The sequence below is a fragment of the Xiphophorus hellerii genome, chromosome 11 (genome assembly GCF_003331165.1).
Source record: "Xiphophorus hellerii strain 12219 chromosome 11, Xiphophorus_hellerii-4.1, whole genome shotgun sequence".
NCBI lineage: Eukaryota > Metazoa > Chordata > Actinopteri > Cyprinodontiformes > Poeciliidae > Xiphophorus > Xiphophorus hellerii.
This window is the reverse complement of record NC_045682.1, coordinates 27,678,515-27,693,547: the sequence shown is the minus strand read 5'-3', so window position 1 is coordinate 27,693,547 and position 15,033 is coordinate 27,678,515. Positions and strand designations below refer to the sequence as shown.

The window sequence follows — 15,033 nt, the reverse complement described above, 5'->3', positions numbered from 1 at the left end:
CAAAATGAACAGAGATAAGTGCTTGAAACATCAGTCAGTGAGTACTTAAATCTCTAAAATAAATCCACTTGTTGATCATAAATCAATTGCACTGGAGCTCCATTGTGGCTAATGGTGTTAGGAATTTCACATTGGTTCCCGACTCTGCTGAAACTATGCAGTGCAACCTACCTTTGTCACTCAAAAGAAGAGAAAGTCGTATTTTTCTTATTAAAACCACAATATGTGAATTATAAACGTTAATATCCACTTTTGCCTCAAACTTTACTCAGTAAAGTAGAACGAAGTTTAAACTCTGTTGTTTTACGAAAAGGCCTGCATGTCTGTTCAGCCGTCTGGTTAAACCTGTTCACTGAAATGAATGAGAACAACATTTTCTTCATGCTAAACTGTTATCAGTGAACGATCCACATTCTTCAAATTCTGAGCATTTAAAATGTCCCGAAGTGACCGAAACTACTGTTACTTTGTCAACACAGCAGTGCTAAAGTGCTGTGAGTTTGTCCTAATTTAATGTAGCAACCAAAGTGCAGGACACACAGACTTTTAATTTGTACAACACAAAGTATTCGTCTTTTTTATGACCAAGTTTGAACAAAAAGTAACACTAAGTTTATCCAAAGACTTTCACTGAAAAGCCAACTTTTCTGCACCAAATTGGCTTTTATTCTTTCTTAAACTTGGCTAAATACAGCAAGCATTTTGAAAGAAAGTGACCCAAATCATGTTCTTATTACTGAAAATAAATGTATTTGATCCCCAAAAGACACTGAAGACTGTCTTTCTTTCAATATAGCAAACATCAAAAAAGGAAATTAAGGCTATTTCAGGGGAAAAAAGTTATACATTTTGAAAAGTAGCACATTTCTACCAAAAAACAAAAAATTTTGAGATTTTCAGAAATTTTCTACAAAATACATTTGAAAAGTCAAAAATTTGCTACAAAAAACTGAAATTTTTAGATTAATAATAGATAACTTCCACAACAAATATAGATATTTCTGATTTTCAAATGTCAAATTTTCTAGAAAATTTCCAACTTTTGTAAACAAAAAGATTTTGGCAGAAATGTACAAAATATCAGATAACTTCATTTGCTTGATTTTGAGTTGCTTTTGTGGCTGGCGGCTACTTTTGAGTCAACAATTTTGACCCGCATGCCTAAAAGTTTGGACACCCCTGGAGTAATGAGTGGGTTCTGCTCTTCAGTGCCTGTTTTTAACACAGACAAACTGGCAGGCATTTTGTTTTAAAGAGACCATCAGGACACTGAAGGAAACGCGCCAACAGCTGCTTCTCAACCCCGAAACAAGTCCAGGTTTCACTGCAGACTTCTGTACATTTTCTTGCTATGATTGCTATTAATAATGATTGCTATGATTGCTATTGCAAATTTAAATGAAACCAAGATTCAGATAAAAACTGGGAGTTTTAGGAAGTGAAACAGTGAAACGCACAGTTGCAAAAGTACCATATACTTTTTCACATTCTCTTTTGTCACAAACAAAAACTTTAGTCTGTCTAAGGAGACAAAAGTAAAACAAAGGAAGCAAAAATATCAGGTTTATACAACTAGAAAGTGAAATTATTGCAAAATAAATGTTCAAGCTCAGTGGAAACTGTCTGTGGAAATCAGTTTTAAAGCTTGCTACTGCATTCTCACAGCATGATGCCGTCACCACCGTGTTTTACTTTGGACATCGTCATGATGGTCAGCAGAATTAGAGTTTGTCTCATTGACCAGAGAAATTTCTTCTACATGTTTGCCATCTAAATGCCATAATAACTGAAACGCTAACCAACATTTTGAGTAAAATGTGATGTTTCAATGGTTGAATTTTTGTTTTTATGATGCAAAGCACTTTAAACTGCCTTGTTGTTTAAAACCTGATTGATTGATTGATTGATTCACATTGGTTCTTTCTACAGCAGTTTGCTTTTTGATACCTGGTGCTTTAGGTTTTTGGTTGTAACATAAAATATGGAAAAAATCCAAGGGGTATGAGTAACCATTCTATACTTTTGCTCTTGTTTTTAATTTACTGCAGCTGTCTATAAAAAAACGGTTAACCAGATACGTTCCTGATAGAAACTGGCCTAGTTCCCATTTTTCATCAACACTTCACTAACAGTAGCTGCCAACTAAAGGCCAACGGCGCAAACGCAAATGTGTTTACTGCTGGTTGTAAGGTGACACAGAAAAAGGAGAACTACTTCTCTTGCTGATAAGATAAGATAAGATAAGATAAATCTTTATTGTCATTGTCACAAGAACAAGGAAATTTAAAAAGTGCCATCAGTCAGTGCATATGCTTAAAAACAAAAATAACTGTCTCACAATTCACACACAATGTAAGAAATAACAAATAACTGGTAAAAAAAAACCCCAAAAACTAATAAATAAGAACAGCCACATTCTCACATACATCATTTATGATGATTAATGGTTGTTTTTGATTGCATTTAGTTTTGTTATTGCTATCGGGTAAAAACTGTCTCTGAGACGGTTGGTTCTTGTTCTGATTCAGTGCAGATAAAGAAAGACAAAACATAAGAGTTGGTGGTGAGTTTTTAAGCGGCCCGGCGGTTTTAAGTTTTCCTGCAAGTGTACTGCAGGGAGTTTCCTGGCTTCCCAGCAGTTTGAATGATGGCAGGCAGGAAATGAAACATGCTGGGCTAAAGAACGTATAAAGAAAGAAAAACAGCAGATAAAGAAAGAAACGCAAATATTTCAAAGTTACCAACCAGCAACAGAAACACTATGGGTCCAGCTCTCTGTGTTCCCTCTGATATGAAGCATATTATCCACAACAAGGAGGGGTGAAAGTTCATACACCAAATAATCCAAAATCATATCCGAGTGCGGTCATGTCGAGCTCCAACAGAAAAGATTTCCCAGAAAGCAGAAGTAAGAAGCTATTAGCCTACTGGTTTGTCTTTAACAGAGGAAGGAGTGTGTTCTCTTTCTGTTCACTTCTGTCTGTCTGCTTGCTTCAACAAGGTGTGTGTGTGTTTCTCTGTGTGTGTGAGGAAGAGAGAGAGAGAGAGACAGAGAGAGAGAAGGGGTGTGTGTGTGTGAGAGTGTGTAGTCTCATTTCCTGCCTGGATGTGCTTCTGGGCAGACTGCTCAGGAACACATGGCCATCCTCTGCTCTGCCAGGGGTTCCGCATTCCTCTCTTTTTTACACACACACACACACACACACGCACACACACACGCACACCACTCCTCCCATTACCTCCCTCTGTGACCCTGTGCTGCAACTAAAACTCCAACCCACACACACACACACGCTGTGCCTCTGGTCCTCTGCATGGCACCAACATTCCCACCCCTGACTCGTTTATCAACTGACCCGTGCTGGACTGACAGGCGGTCCTAAGCAGCCTGGGGGGATTGTTAACGGGCCGGCTACAGAACCGCTACAGAACCGAAAACAACTCGTCTCAACAGGCTGCAAAACTGCTGCGGTCGCTTCACTTCCAAGTCAGAAAGTGTATTTTTTTAGCAGTATCATATATATATATATATTTATATATATATAGTGTATATATTCTGTATATATATATATATATATATATATATATAAAATTTTTTGTTCACTTTCTTTTAAAATGCTTGCTATATTTAGCCACATTTAAGAAAGAATAAAAGCTGAACTGGGTTCAGCAAAGTTGGCTTTTCAGTGAAAGTCTTTGGATAAACTTGGTGTTACCTTTTGTTAAGACTTGGCTATAAAAAGACGAATACTTTGTGTTGTACAAATTAAAAATCTCCATCTGCATCTGTTGAACTGCAGTTCGGTACAAAATCAGTCCAAGGGCCACAAATGGCCCCTGTGCCGCACTTTGGACACCCCTGCTGTAAAGAGTGAAAGAAGGTAAAACAATCAGGTTTCATTCTTTACCCAGAAAGTTTTTTCTTAGTTCTGCAAACTGAGTCAAAATGGAAACCATGTTGCGATCTTTTAATTAATTAATGACAAAGTTGGTCGGTGCCGCCAAAATGGAGGAACTGATGCCGTCAAAGCCTGAATTTTTTCAGAGATTTTAAACTGCTTCTGATTGGTGGCTAGCCGATAAATTAGCCATAACTACCAAACGATCATTTGACCCAGGACTGATTAAACACTGCACTGTTACTGAAAACAAAAGCAACAGGCTGGTCCGTTTCAGCGCCCTTCACACTGCAGTGAAACAAATGCAGTTAGTCATAAATAGGCTTTATTCATCTTCTGAATAAAAAGCTAGCTTCTTTTTTTTTTACCCCTCCAGGGGGTCTTTTGTGGGCTCTAGTGTCCCTTATGTGATAGTGGGCTGACAGGAAACAGGGAAGGAGAGGGAGGAAGACATGCGGCAAATGTCTTCGGGTCCGGGAGTCGAACCCGCGACGGCCGCGTCGAGAACTCAAGGCCTCCAAATACGGGTCGCGCTACGCCCTACGCCACCACGGCACGCCCAGCTAGCTTCTTTCATTGTGTGAATAAAATGAGCTGAATCATAATCACAGAACAAGAAACTTCAGCAGAAGCGATGAACCTTCTGCTGACATCCAGAAACGATTATATAAAGCATATTTTCCTTTTCTGATGGGAGCAACACAGCAGGCCAAAAACCGCAGCCTGTTTTTTACTGTCAGAGTATCCGTCTCCTCCTTACAGTTTTTGGTACTGATTGCTTCTTTTTCAGTCCAGCTATAAGAACAGAACAAAAGGAAACAGACCAAAATAGTTTCCCATTGAGTTCTGAGTTGATTTATTTAATAGATAGGTTAAAAAAATCTGATTGTTTAGTAATTATTCCATCAATCACCAAACAGATGGAGGATCTCTAGCTAGATGATTGTTTCACTACTTAAAATTTCAGTCAATAAATTAAACTTGGAGAGCAAAATAGAAATGAACTCCTCAGTTAGTGTCTGAGTCAGGCAGTGTGATGAAGCAAACCCAAAATTAGAAAGAAAGAAAAGAAAGGAAGAAAGGAAGGAGTGTGTAGTTTGGCAAAACATGTTGAGGCCTGCAGTGTCAACTCTCCTAATACTCTACCAACAACGACCTTGACCTGCTCAAGCAGGCATAACACATCAACTTTTACTTCTGTTATTGTTACAGAAACACTCAGCTTGTTTCTCCGAATTCATAAGTATTGTTTTGCAGTTTTCCACAACAATTAACCCCAACTGGACCTTCATGCTAACAAATTTACTTTACTGCTGTTTAACAATTTGGTCTAAGCCAAACTGTCCAAACTTTTTGTCTCAGAGGCCAAAATTGTTGACTCAAAAGTAGTCAGGGGTAAAAAAAAAAACAAAAAAAAACAAACCCCAACAACAACCTAAAATCAAGCAAATAAAGTACTTAAAATCTCAGAATTTTACTAGAAAAAAACGTGAAATTTCTGAGTTTCAAATGAATTTTTTTGCCATTTGAAATTAATAAATTTCCAAGTTTTAGTAGAAAATGTCTGATTAATCCAGTAATTAGATTTTGTTAGCAAATTTTCAACTTTTCAAACTCAGAGATTTTCTACAAAAAACCCTGAAAAATTCTAACATTAATCTTGAAATTTCTATGATTTTGTCTCGCAAATTTTGGCTTTTGGAATCAGACATTTCCTTGTTTTTTATAGAAAGAGATTACTCTCAAAATTTGGCCGAAATTTACTACTCTTTGTTTTCATTGTAGATATGAGCAACAATAAAAAAGGCAGAGTAAATTTTGGCTAAAAAAAACTCTGAAATGTATTGACTTATCTCAGAAAACAAAAAGAAAGTGTCTTGGTTTGACCTTTTGTTCAAAAGACAAATACTTTGTGTTGTACTTGACATTTTCTTTCATAATAACATTATTTTGGTAATAATTTTAACCTGATTACAAATTAAAAATATCCATCTGCAGTTGGGGGGCTGCACAAAATCAAGAGCCACAAATGGCTCCGGGTCTAAGCTTCAAAAACTCCATGTAGTTGTTAGAATTTTCCAGTTTAGCTGACTGAAATTAAAAATACCCCTTTCAGATTCTGGATTGGACAACATTTGATGGACGTAAGAATAAATTTGTTCTTTGCAGCCCAACATCAACATGAGACGACAAACGTGTGTAGATGTTTCCTCACGCAGCAGCAAAAGCACCATTTTCATGCTTTACAGCTCTGTGACATGCCAACTCTCTTATCATCCAACAGATGAACACACACACACACGCCAACACACACACACACAAAACATCTGCCTCATGACAAGCTGTCAAGATAGTGCAGCTTCATGTGTCATGTCAGATAAAACCTGCTTCTCTCACTATATGACACCTCAGTGCCACAATATCATACTGCTATTTTCCTGTTTTTCACCCTTGTGTGTGTGTGTGTGTGTGTGTGTGGGTGTGTGTGGGGGCACATACCAGCACCTAGCCAGGTACATGTCCTCCTTGACGAAGACGGATCCAGAGAGCAGGATGTACCAACAGGTAGCGAGGGTGTCTGGACTGGAAAAGACAGAAAGATGCATGAGGTTCCTGCACATTTTTCATCATGTACTGCACATCATGCTTACTGCGGTTATTTGCTGGAGTTTGCTAACTGTTAAAACACAAACGCTTCTATTTATTGTAAAAAAGGAAAAAGAAAAGATGAAACGTTCTGAATGTCAGCTTGTCAGCTCGGCCTCAGCCGCGTTCTGTTGAGATTCTGCTTTTTGTGTGTATATTCAAAAATGTTGAAGTATTAATACAAAAGTTCACTATGAATTCATTGCAGGTATTTCTAAAGTCAGCAGGCTTTGAATGCGGAACAGACAGACAGACACTTTTACACAACAACAGGAAATACAAAATGTTTCCATATTCCTGAAGATCTGTAAAAATGTAAACAATAAGAGACAAGATTTAAAAACACTACACGTTATTGACTCAAACTGCAGCATAAAATAAATATGCAACAGTTTTTGCATTTGAAAGTAGAGAAGAAATTAAATAAAATATCATAATTTAGCACTGTGTGTCAATCACACTGAGTTCCAGCCTTTGATTAGGCCACTTCATGATCCCATCATTTAGAGCCATCAATCCAAGTCTAAAAGCAACAAAGACGAATCTCCTTCTGCAATTCTGTGTTAGTTTTATGCCAAATGTGACGTTTCAGGAGGGCTGGAGAATAAATCAATAACTGATAAAACATTCAATATTCATAATGTAGAATATTCACTGAACTAAAATCCAGAACCGCAAAGCATTCTGGGAGAAAGATTGGAGGAATCAACTAACTGACTCACTCTTTGGTTACCTAGCAACAACCTGCTGGGTGACTTGAGCAGCAATATTTTAAGATTTCACTCATAAGAATAAAAAACAATGGTGTGGCTAAAACAGGAAATGTCACACCACCTGTTTGGCAGTATTTAAAATATTTTAAAAACCCTAAACAATAATTTATCTGAAATATGTTTTTCATATGGCCATATCGTCCAGCTCTTCGTTTCAGAAAGTTCAGCTTTTTTCTCACCAATTGACTGAATTTGTTCTGGAAAAATGTCTCATCTTGATGTTTGTGTAGTTATATTCACTGTAAAAACACAAAATCGTAAGTATTTTTGGTCTAATTTCTAGTGCAAATATCTTACTACACTTGAAATAACACAAAGCTAACATATAAGTAACTATTTTTCTGCAATATTAAGTAATTATTTACTTAAAACAAGCTCATATTTCTTGCTGAAAATCTACTTCCACGTTAGTTTTGTCTTATTTCAAGTTTACTAAGATATTTGCACTAAACTAGACCAAAACAGCTGGGTAGGATTTGTGTTTTTGCAGTGTAAGACAGAATGGTGTTCACCAGTTACCGGCGTTCACAGCATCTGTCTTGCTGTTGTGACTTTGTTTCCCGGTGGTTTTTACATTTCTTTAGTTTGAAACATGATAAATTGCTTTTTCAGATCTTTTAGGTGGTTTCTTAATTCTACATGTCTGCCAGTAGTTGTGGGGTATCTAGTGAAAGAGGGCATAAAGCGAACTCATTTAGTGTAAATCAAATATTAGAAAACTCATTTTTAATTGCTCTAAAATTAGAAACGTACAGTATATGTCAAGAAGCACCCATTTAATTAGTTAATTTCTTAATTCTACTTTCATCACATGCTCTGTAAGATAGCAAAGCTCCCTATGCAATCCCATCTAAAAGGTATAAAAGATTTGTGTTTTCTCGACTTGTTGGATTTAAGTGAGGGAAACTCGATTAACTATCAGTGCAGCTTTATTGAACAGACTTTCATTGCCTTCATTGCTGTTTTTGTGTGTGCAGCTCAAGAGTAATTGAACATGGCAGGCGCTCTGGCCGGGGTTAAGGTACTTAAGACTTGCCGCCGGTGGAGACGTGGGAGCGTATATATCACAGGAAAGGAGAGAGAAGGGCGTGTGTGTTTATTTGATGGTAAATTAAACTACGGAGTGTCTAATGTGATTCTAGTGAGGATGATAATGCATCAACAGCAGGAGGAGCTTCGGTCTCATCCTTTCATCTGTTGCTGTCCGCCCCATGTCGCTCTCATTCCCTCCACATCTCAGACGCCTTCATCCCTCCTCATTCCTCCGCTCGGCTCATTTGTCAACTTCCCTCCATCTTGACACAGCTATTCTTTCCTCCCTCTACCTGTTTAGCATATTCACATCTTGTTTTCTTTCCTCCTCTGCATCCTCTCCTCATATTTTGAATAAAACTCCTTCGCAGCTTCTTATTTCATACCGGCTCCTATCACATTTTGCCAACTCTTGCTGCCATGCTTCTTATCTTGCTCCATCCTGCTGGTCATTAATCACGGTTCTGTCTGACTTTGAACAGCTTATGATGCAAAATTTGCTTCTGATGATGCAAAGCTTTTAATGACACCCCCACAAAGAGCCAGGACATTGCAGGACGAGGATTATTCAAAAAGCATAGAAAAGCCTCAGAATCTGTCAATAGGGGAAGTATTAATCATTTAATATTAGTTCAATATTATCCAAGTCAAGAAGGAGGCAGAGGAAAGCTGTGAAAGAATGTGCTTTTGTCAGATGATACTAAAATGAAGGCCTAGTCCACACATAGCTGGGTCTTTTTAAAATAATGTGTGTATTATTTTATTTTTTTATTATTATTTTAAAAAGACCCAGCTGTGTGGGAGATGTTTGTTTCCACACCTGATCAGTTTAAGAAAAGTGATCATCCAAACAAACCCAATAAATCACAGCACTGAGCGTTGTTGTAAACACGCCAAACGCACCAAACACATTATTAAGGTTTTACTTAAAATGATCTCGTTGGAAAGTGTTGCTGTGGGAACGAGCCGGACCTGCTGGGTCGGGTGAGGAACCCATTTTAACTGCTTGCAGTTCTAGTTTTATTTGTTGTTTCAAGTTTGGATATCTAAAATGTCTTCTAGTTTTAAATGTTTGTTAGAATTTAAAGTTTATTTAACTTTTAGAATGTGTTCTTGCATTATTACGCCATTACCATTATATTACTAGAAAATGATCTCAAAACGACATTATTGTTTATCGTAATAACTTCTGGGACAAAATGTGTTATCATGACAAGCCTATGCAGGATTGGAGATTTCAATAGAAAGTGGATTATATCAAACTATTTCCATCATAGAAGAAGTAGTGGAGGAGGAGGAGTAGAAAAACCTCAGTGTTCACCTGGACAACACTCTGGACTAGAGAAACAGTGAAGTCATTTAAAAGGAGGGACTGTACTTCTTAAGGAAGTTATAAATAATCAGAGCAGAAGACGAAGGAATATAAAAAGCAGCAAATGCAGCAGGAACAGTTTCATTTATTGTGAGAACTTGTACTTACTGAAACAGGTAGTGGTTAGCCTCATGTCTCTCATACCTGGCGGAGGTGCACATCGACCTGAGAGACACACGCAAACATGTTAGCTTTTCCTCCCAGAAGCCATCAGTACATTTCTCGCTCATGAAAACCATCACAGATCCATCATGTTTTCCCCGGAGGCACCGAGCTAAGAGAACGCCTTAACTGCATGGCAGCTTGCTGTAGGAAGACGAATGGCTTTTACCTTCTGTGTGCACAGCACTACTGTCTCAACTGCAGTTCTTTTTTACATTTATCCAACAAAACGCACAGAAATGAAGCTAAATTTCTATAGAAGACAGTAGGATTGGAATGATGCATAACTTTAACGGTATGACACAAAGTCCATGCAACTCATCAGACAAATGCATCAGTGAAAGGCCTTAACCACTCTGATCCACAGCTGCATTTTGTAGACATGGGTTTAATTACACATATAAATGGATTATATTAGTGTTTGTGAATTTAACAAAGTCACTTTTGACTAAAACACCATTTTAACCTTTCCATGCACACGTCAAAAACAAACTCAAGGCTGAAAAAGACAAAACAAAATTAAACGGAAAAAAGTAGAAAAACTAAAACAGAAGTGGAGAAATAATATTTACATTCCTGTCAATGGCTTCCACAAAAAGGGTAGGTGGAAGCATTATTAGCTTATTATGCCTTAACTTTTTTATACATACAGAATTATCAAAATCAAAGCAAAAGAATATTTTCTGTATATATTTCCATAACATATTGCTTCTTATCAGGCACAACATTAGTTTGAATCAACATTACATGAAAAAAAATGAAGTTAAAGTAATAAAACAATACCTTAGCTGATGTTCCCTGAGGTGCGAGAGGACGTCCATTTGGTAGAGGTGGCAATAGATGATGTGTAGATCCTGCAAACACAAAGAGAAGAAAACTATTTTTAGGAAAAGAGCGAGGGTGTCAAAGCTTTTTGCCATGAAGGATGAGTTAAATTAAAATCACTGCAGAACCACAAAAAATATTTCAAAGGCACATTTTATAGCACAATCCAGTAATTATTTTACCTTCAGTTGTTATAAAAATGCTACATCAAACATGACTTAAAGGGTCTCTGTCTCTTTAAGAAGCTCCTACTCTGACACTTTGCCTTCAGGACGTCGTCACAAGAGAAATACTTCCCCTTTAAAACAAACTTTTTCTGCCTGTTCAATTTTATCTGCTTAGTAATAAACAAAAAATTTTCTTTACAATTTGATGTAAATCAACAAAATGGATCTGTGAATCATTGTAGATGCAAAACATAAAAAGGTTTCGTACAACTGTGTTACTGTCAGACAGTTTCAAACTTTTTGGAATCAATTGTTTTTTTTTATTTGACCTGCAGATGATTTGCGTTTGAGTAAAAGTGGGTCGATGTTCGTGGTTCTAGTTTCTCTAAAGCTGAGACAAAAGCAGAAACATTGTTAATTATTGGGAATCATTTATCTGTAAAACATCTTTCCCTAAAAGATGAAAAATGCCTACACTTTGCTCCATTCTAGAATTGAGGTCAGGGGGCCACACAGAATCCTTCAGAGGGCCGTAAATGGCCCCCGGGCCACACTTTGGACATACCATCCACATTTCTAACCAACGCACGCAAACTCAAATAAAATTAACATAAAATACACCAATTAGTGCTTCTTTAAATGTCAGTCTGCTTGTTTCCTGTTAATTATAACCTAAAGCTTTTCAAATATCGTCTCATTTTTCAGAGAGAGGAATTTCTCCGCACTGTATAAATCACATCAAGTGCTTTAAGTTGACAGTCGCCACTTGGCCTGAGTCAAACACCGACTATCAAGTTGACATCGTCAAAGCAGACAGACGGCCAAACCACTTATGCACCACATGACAGGCAGGCACACACACACACACACACACACACACACACACACACATGCAGTGATATACCCACTGATGGACTTAAAATAGAGCTCTATCAGGGACAGCTGTCAAAACATTTAGAGGACAACAGAGGGTGGCAGGAACAGCTTCATATGTGAGATCAGACTGTGGCTGCAAGACGTTCATTTTAAACAGGTGGACTGAACAGACAACGCAAAAATGAGAAGAGATTGGTTTAAAAAGAAAATATCTGACTCTTTTCCCTGTAGAAAATCTTAAAGAAAGAAAACAGTTGAAGCAGCAATGAAAACTTGAGAGACATGAAAGATTTTGTGACAGTTATCCAAGCTTGAAGATGCTCAAAGCACGGCAAAAAAAAAAAAAGGAAGAATTTCTCATTTGCCATCAGATCCAGAAGGTGCGATTTGACACTACAACACTTTAGACATCAAAAGGTTTTTAACACCATGCTGCAACACGGCCCATGAAACCGTCTGATGCAACAACAATTCAGTGTAAAAATACAGAAACTAGCAGCTGCTTGAGTCATTACAAGCTGTTTGAAGTTTAACTGGTTAGATGATGATAAAGCTGAACTGGCTTCTTCATAAACTCCTTTTTCCTTCACTGAACTCACAGCACCAATACTGGACCTGTAACCTCCCAACATACAAGTCAAAATGTGAACCAAGTGTAAAACTTCAGTGATTAAATTCACATGAAGACATTTAAAGCAACAAGATGGAGATTTAGATACTTTAGATTGTTAAGAAAATACTTAACTGCACGTCCAAATATTTAATGTTCCTATTGCATGAAATACAATGGAAACACCAGAAAGCAATTTACATGAAATATAAAGTAAGATTTAAAAGATCATTACTTTTGAAAAGACAAAATGAAAAGACAATCTAATGAATACATTTGTTTGAAGATGATACATCATTCAAGTAATATAGTGGTAATAATGGCAAAATAATGCAGAAACAGATTCTCGAAGATCAATAAAATTTAAATTCTAGTGAACATTTAAACACTGGAACTGGAAAACATTTCAAATATCCAAAAATAAACAAATAAAATGAATTATAAAGTCTCTGTAGGCAAAATTGTTCTTCAAACAAGGGCTGGTTGAAACCAAAACACCAAACTGAAGACCAGTTTTAGTTCAGTTTTCAAGCAAATGAAAATTACTGAGTTTGTCTCATTTTACCATGAAATGTTTATAGTGACAGGTCCACTTTGTTTTTTTAAAACCTCCTTCCTGTTACTGACAGAACGGCAGAGTGACGGTGAGCAGAGATCAGAGCAGTGAGAAAGCGAAAGCATATTGACTTTAAATCTGTATAAACTGGGTTAGTGAGCTCAACAATCTGCTGCAGTAAGCAGTCCTGCGGCGCTGCAGAGCGCTCATGCTACGACACACAGCCCTGAGGCGGTGGGCGGTGTGGGGGCCGGGCACACACACCCCAGCTAGTCCCCGCCTGTTAGGTATTCTAATAAGTCGCCTGATTAAAAAACAAACATGTTTTACCAAAAGTTCTGATTGGGATTTTATTTCAGATCCTGTTCATGTTTGGAGGATACAAAGTGACTGGTTGAAGCAAGCATACTTCTCTGAGATGTCATTATTAGATGGAGCTTTAAGATTTATAAGGTTTGATGGACGGCCTTGGTCACTCTTAGACTCCATCATTGGTATATTTTTATTTCTAAGGCCAATCTAGGACTTCATCCTTCATATTTGTTGGTTTTTATAGAGAAAGTCCACCAGTGGATTCTCTCTTCGTTGTGTCCGAACTGAACTTTTGAAGAAACCTTTTCAGTTCTCTGTTGCAGAAACGCATGAACCCGGTGGGGTTGTTGTCTCTTAAGGTTCTTCTTACTGTCTGTAAATGTTTTACCTGAGGAACGATCTACCATATTTTCCACACTAATACTGGATTACAAGGTGCACTGTTAATGAATGGTCTATTTTCAATGTTTTTTCATGAGGTAAAAAAAAATACTAGAAATCTGACTTTTTTCTAAAAAACATCAGAACCTGGAGTTTCTGTTTAGCCGAGTTAGACGTCATCCGGTTGAAGAAATACCGGATCATTATACCGAACTATAATGCGCATTAAGCGAAACAAACCAGTCAGATAAGTCATCAGTCCAAGCACAGACCGTATTACTCTGTGACGCTCCTGACTACGGTAGCCGTAATGTAATGTAACTAAAACATTTTGACTGAGCACCGTGAGCGTTGTTTACCACACAAAATCCCATCAAGGTCAGTCAACCTAACCAGAATTAATCAAATTAATTCACTAGAGGGCGCTGTTTTACTCCAGAACAATATATAAGGCGCACCGTTGCCTTTTGATAAAACTAGAGGATTTTAAGTGCGTCTTCTACTCCAGAAATACGGTAATTAACTTTTTCTGTTTTTGCCGTTTTCTGTAACTTCAGCCTTGGCAAGGATTCTCTTGCAAAGTAGATTTTAGTTTTAATCTCAATTGGATTTTTGTGGCGAAATAAAGGTTAAATAAAATAGAATAAAGTTCTGTGCATGATGTTTACTGCAGCCAGGTCAGTGATAACACCCAAAATGTTACCCAGAGGCAAGAGGATTATCCAGCTCTGGACAGGATGGGCATTACAACCTCTATTAGAATGATTACAACCGGAGACACCAGGGACACCAACTGTCCCCATTGCATGCATTGATCCGCCTAAAGCAGGTCATGATCGGGCCGCAGGACGTCAGAGGATGGGGTATCTGTTCCGAGTGTTTGCCCCAGGATGGGAGGGTAACATGAGAACAGCCATCAAAACTTGCAGTAAGCCAGTGGCTATGATTCAATGTTCACAAATAAACATTTACACAGACGCCAGGTTGAGAAACGAGACAATCATTCCAGTTCAAATGTATTTGTTTCTACAAATCTATTAGGCCTGCCTGCAAACACAATTTATAAATAATGATGTGAAAATACAAAGTAAATCAATATAAACAATCTAATTATCAATATATAGAGCATAAAAAGGATGAAAACGTGGCTCAGTTTACCGGGCTTTTATGAAGCTCAACATTATTTATAAAAGTCCATTAAAACCAGAACATTTTCTGTACATGCAATCATAACTGCAGACAGACACATACATTATTACAGTGGAAATATATCAAAGTAAACTTTATTTATATTGCCTTTTATGACAGCAAGAATAATAGGAGTAATATTATAAGAAAAGTAAAGACTTTTAAACTAAATGGATAATATAAACACTAACAATGAGGTAAAAAAAAAATTCAGAAGCCGAAAAATAAAAGTCT

At 37.3% G+C, this 15,033-nt stretch overlaps 1 protein-coding gene across 9 annotated transcripts in view; it reads right to left on the bottom strand.

The window, feature by feature from the left end:
• rapgef6 (Rap guanine nucleotide exchange factor (GEF) 6) overlaps window positions 1–15,033 on the bottom strand; it is a 132,267-nt gene that overhangs the window by 96,163 nt on the left and 21,071 nt on the right. For 8 of the 9 annotated variants that reach the window (XM_032575529.1, XM_032575538.1, XM_032575547.1 and 5 more), the window contains 3 exons: window positions 10,668–10,738; window positions 9,831–9,887; window positions 6,399–6,482 (listed from right to left, as the gene is read on the bottom strand). In XM_032575529.1, the coding sequence (XP_032431420.1) occupies window positions 6,399–6,482; window positions 9,831–9,887; window positions 10,668–10,738 (212 nt within the window). Of the gene's footprint in view, window positions 1–2,745; window positions 2,988–6,398; window positions 6,483–9,830; window positions 9,888–10,667; window positions 10,739–15,033 lie in introns of those variants that run through there. The other variant, XM_032575544.1, reaches the window with a different exon arrangement.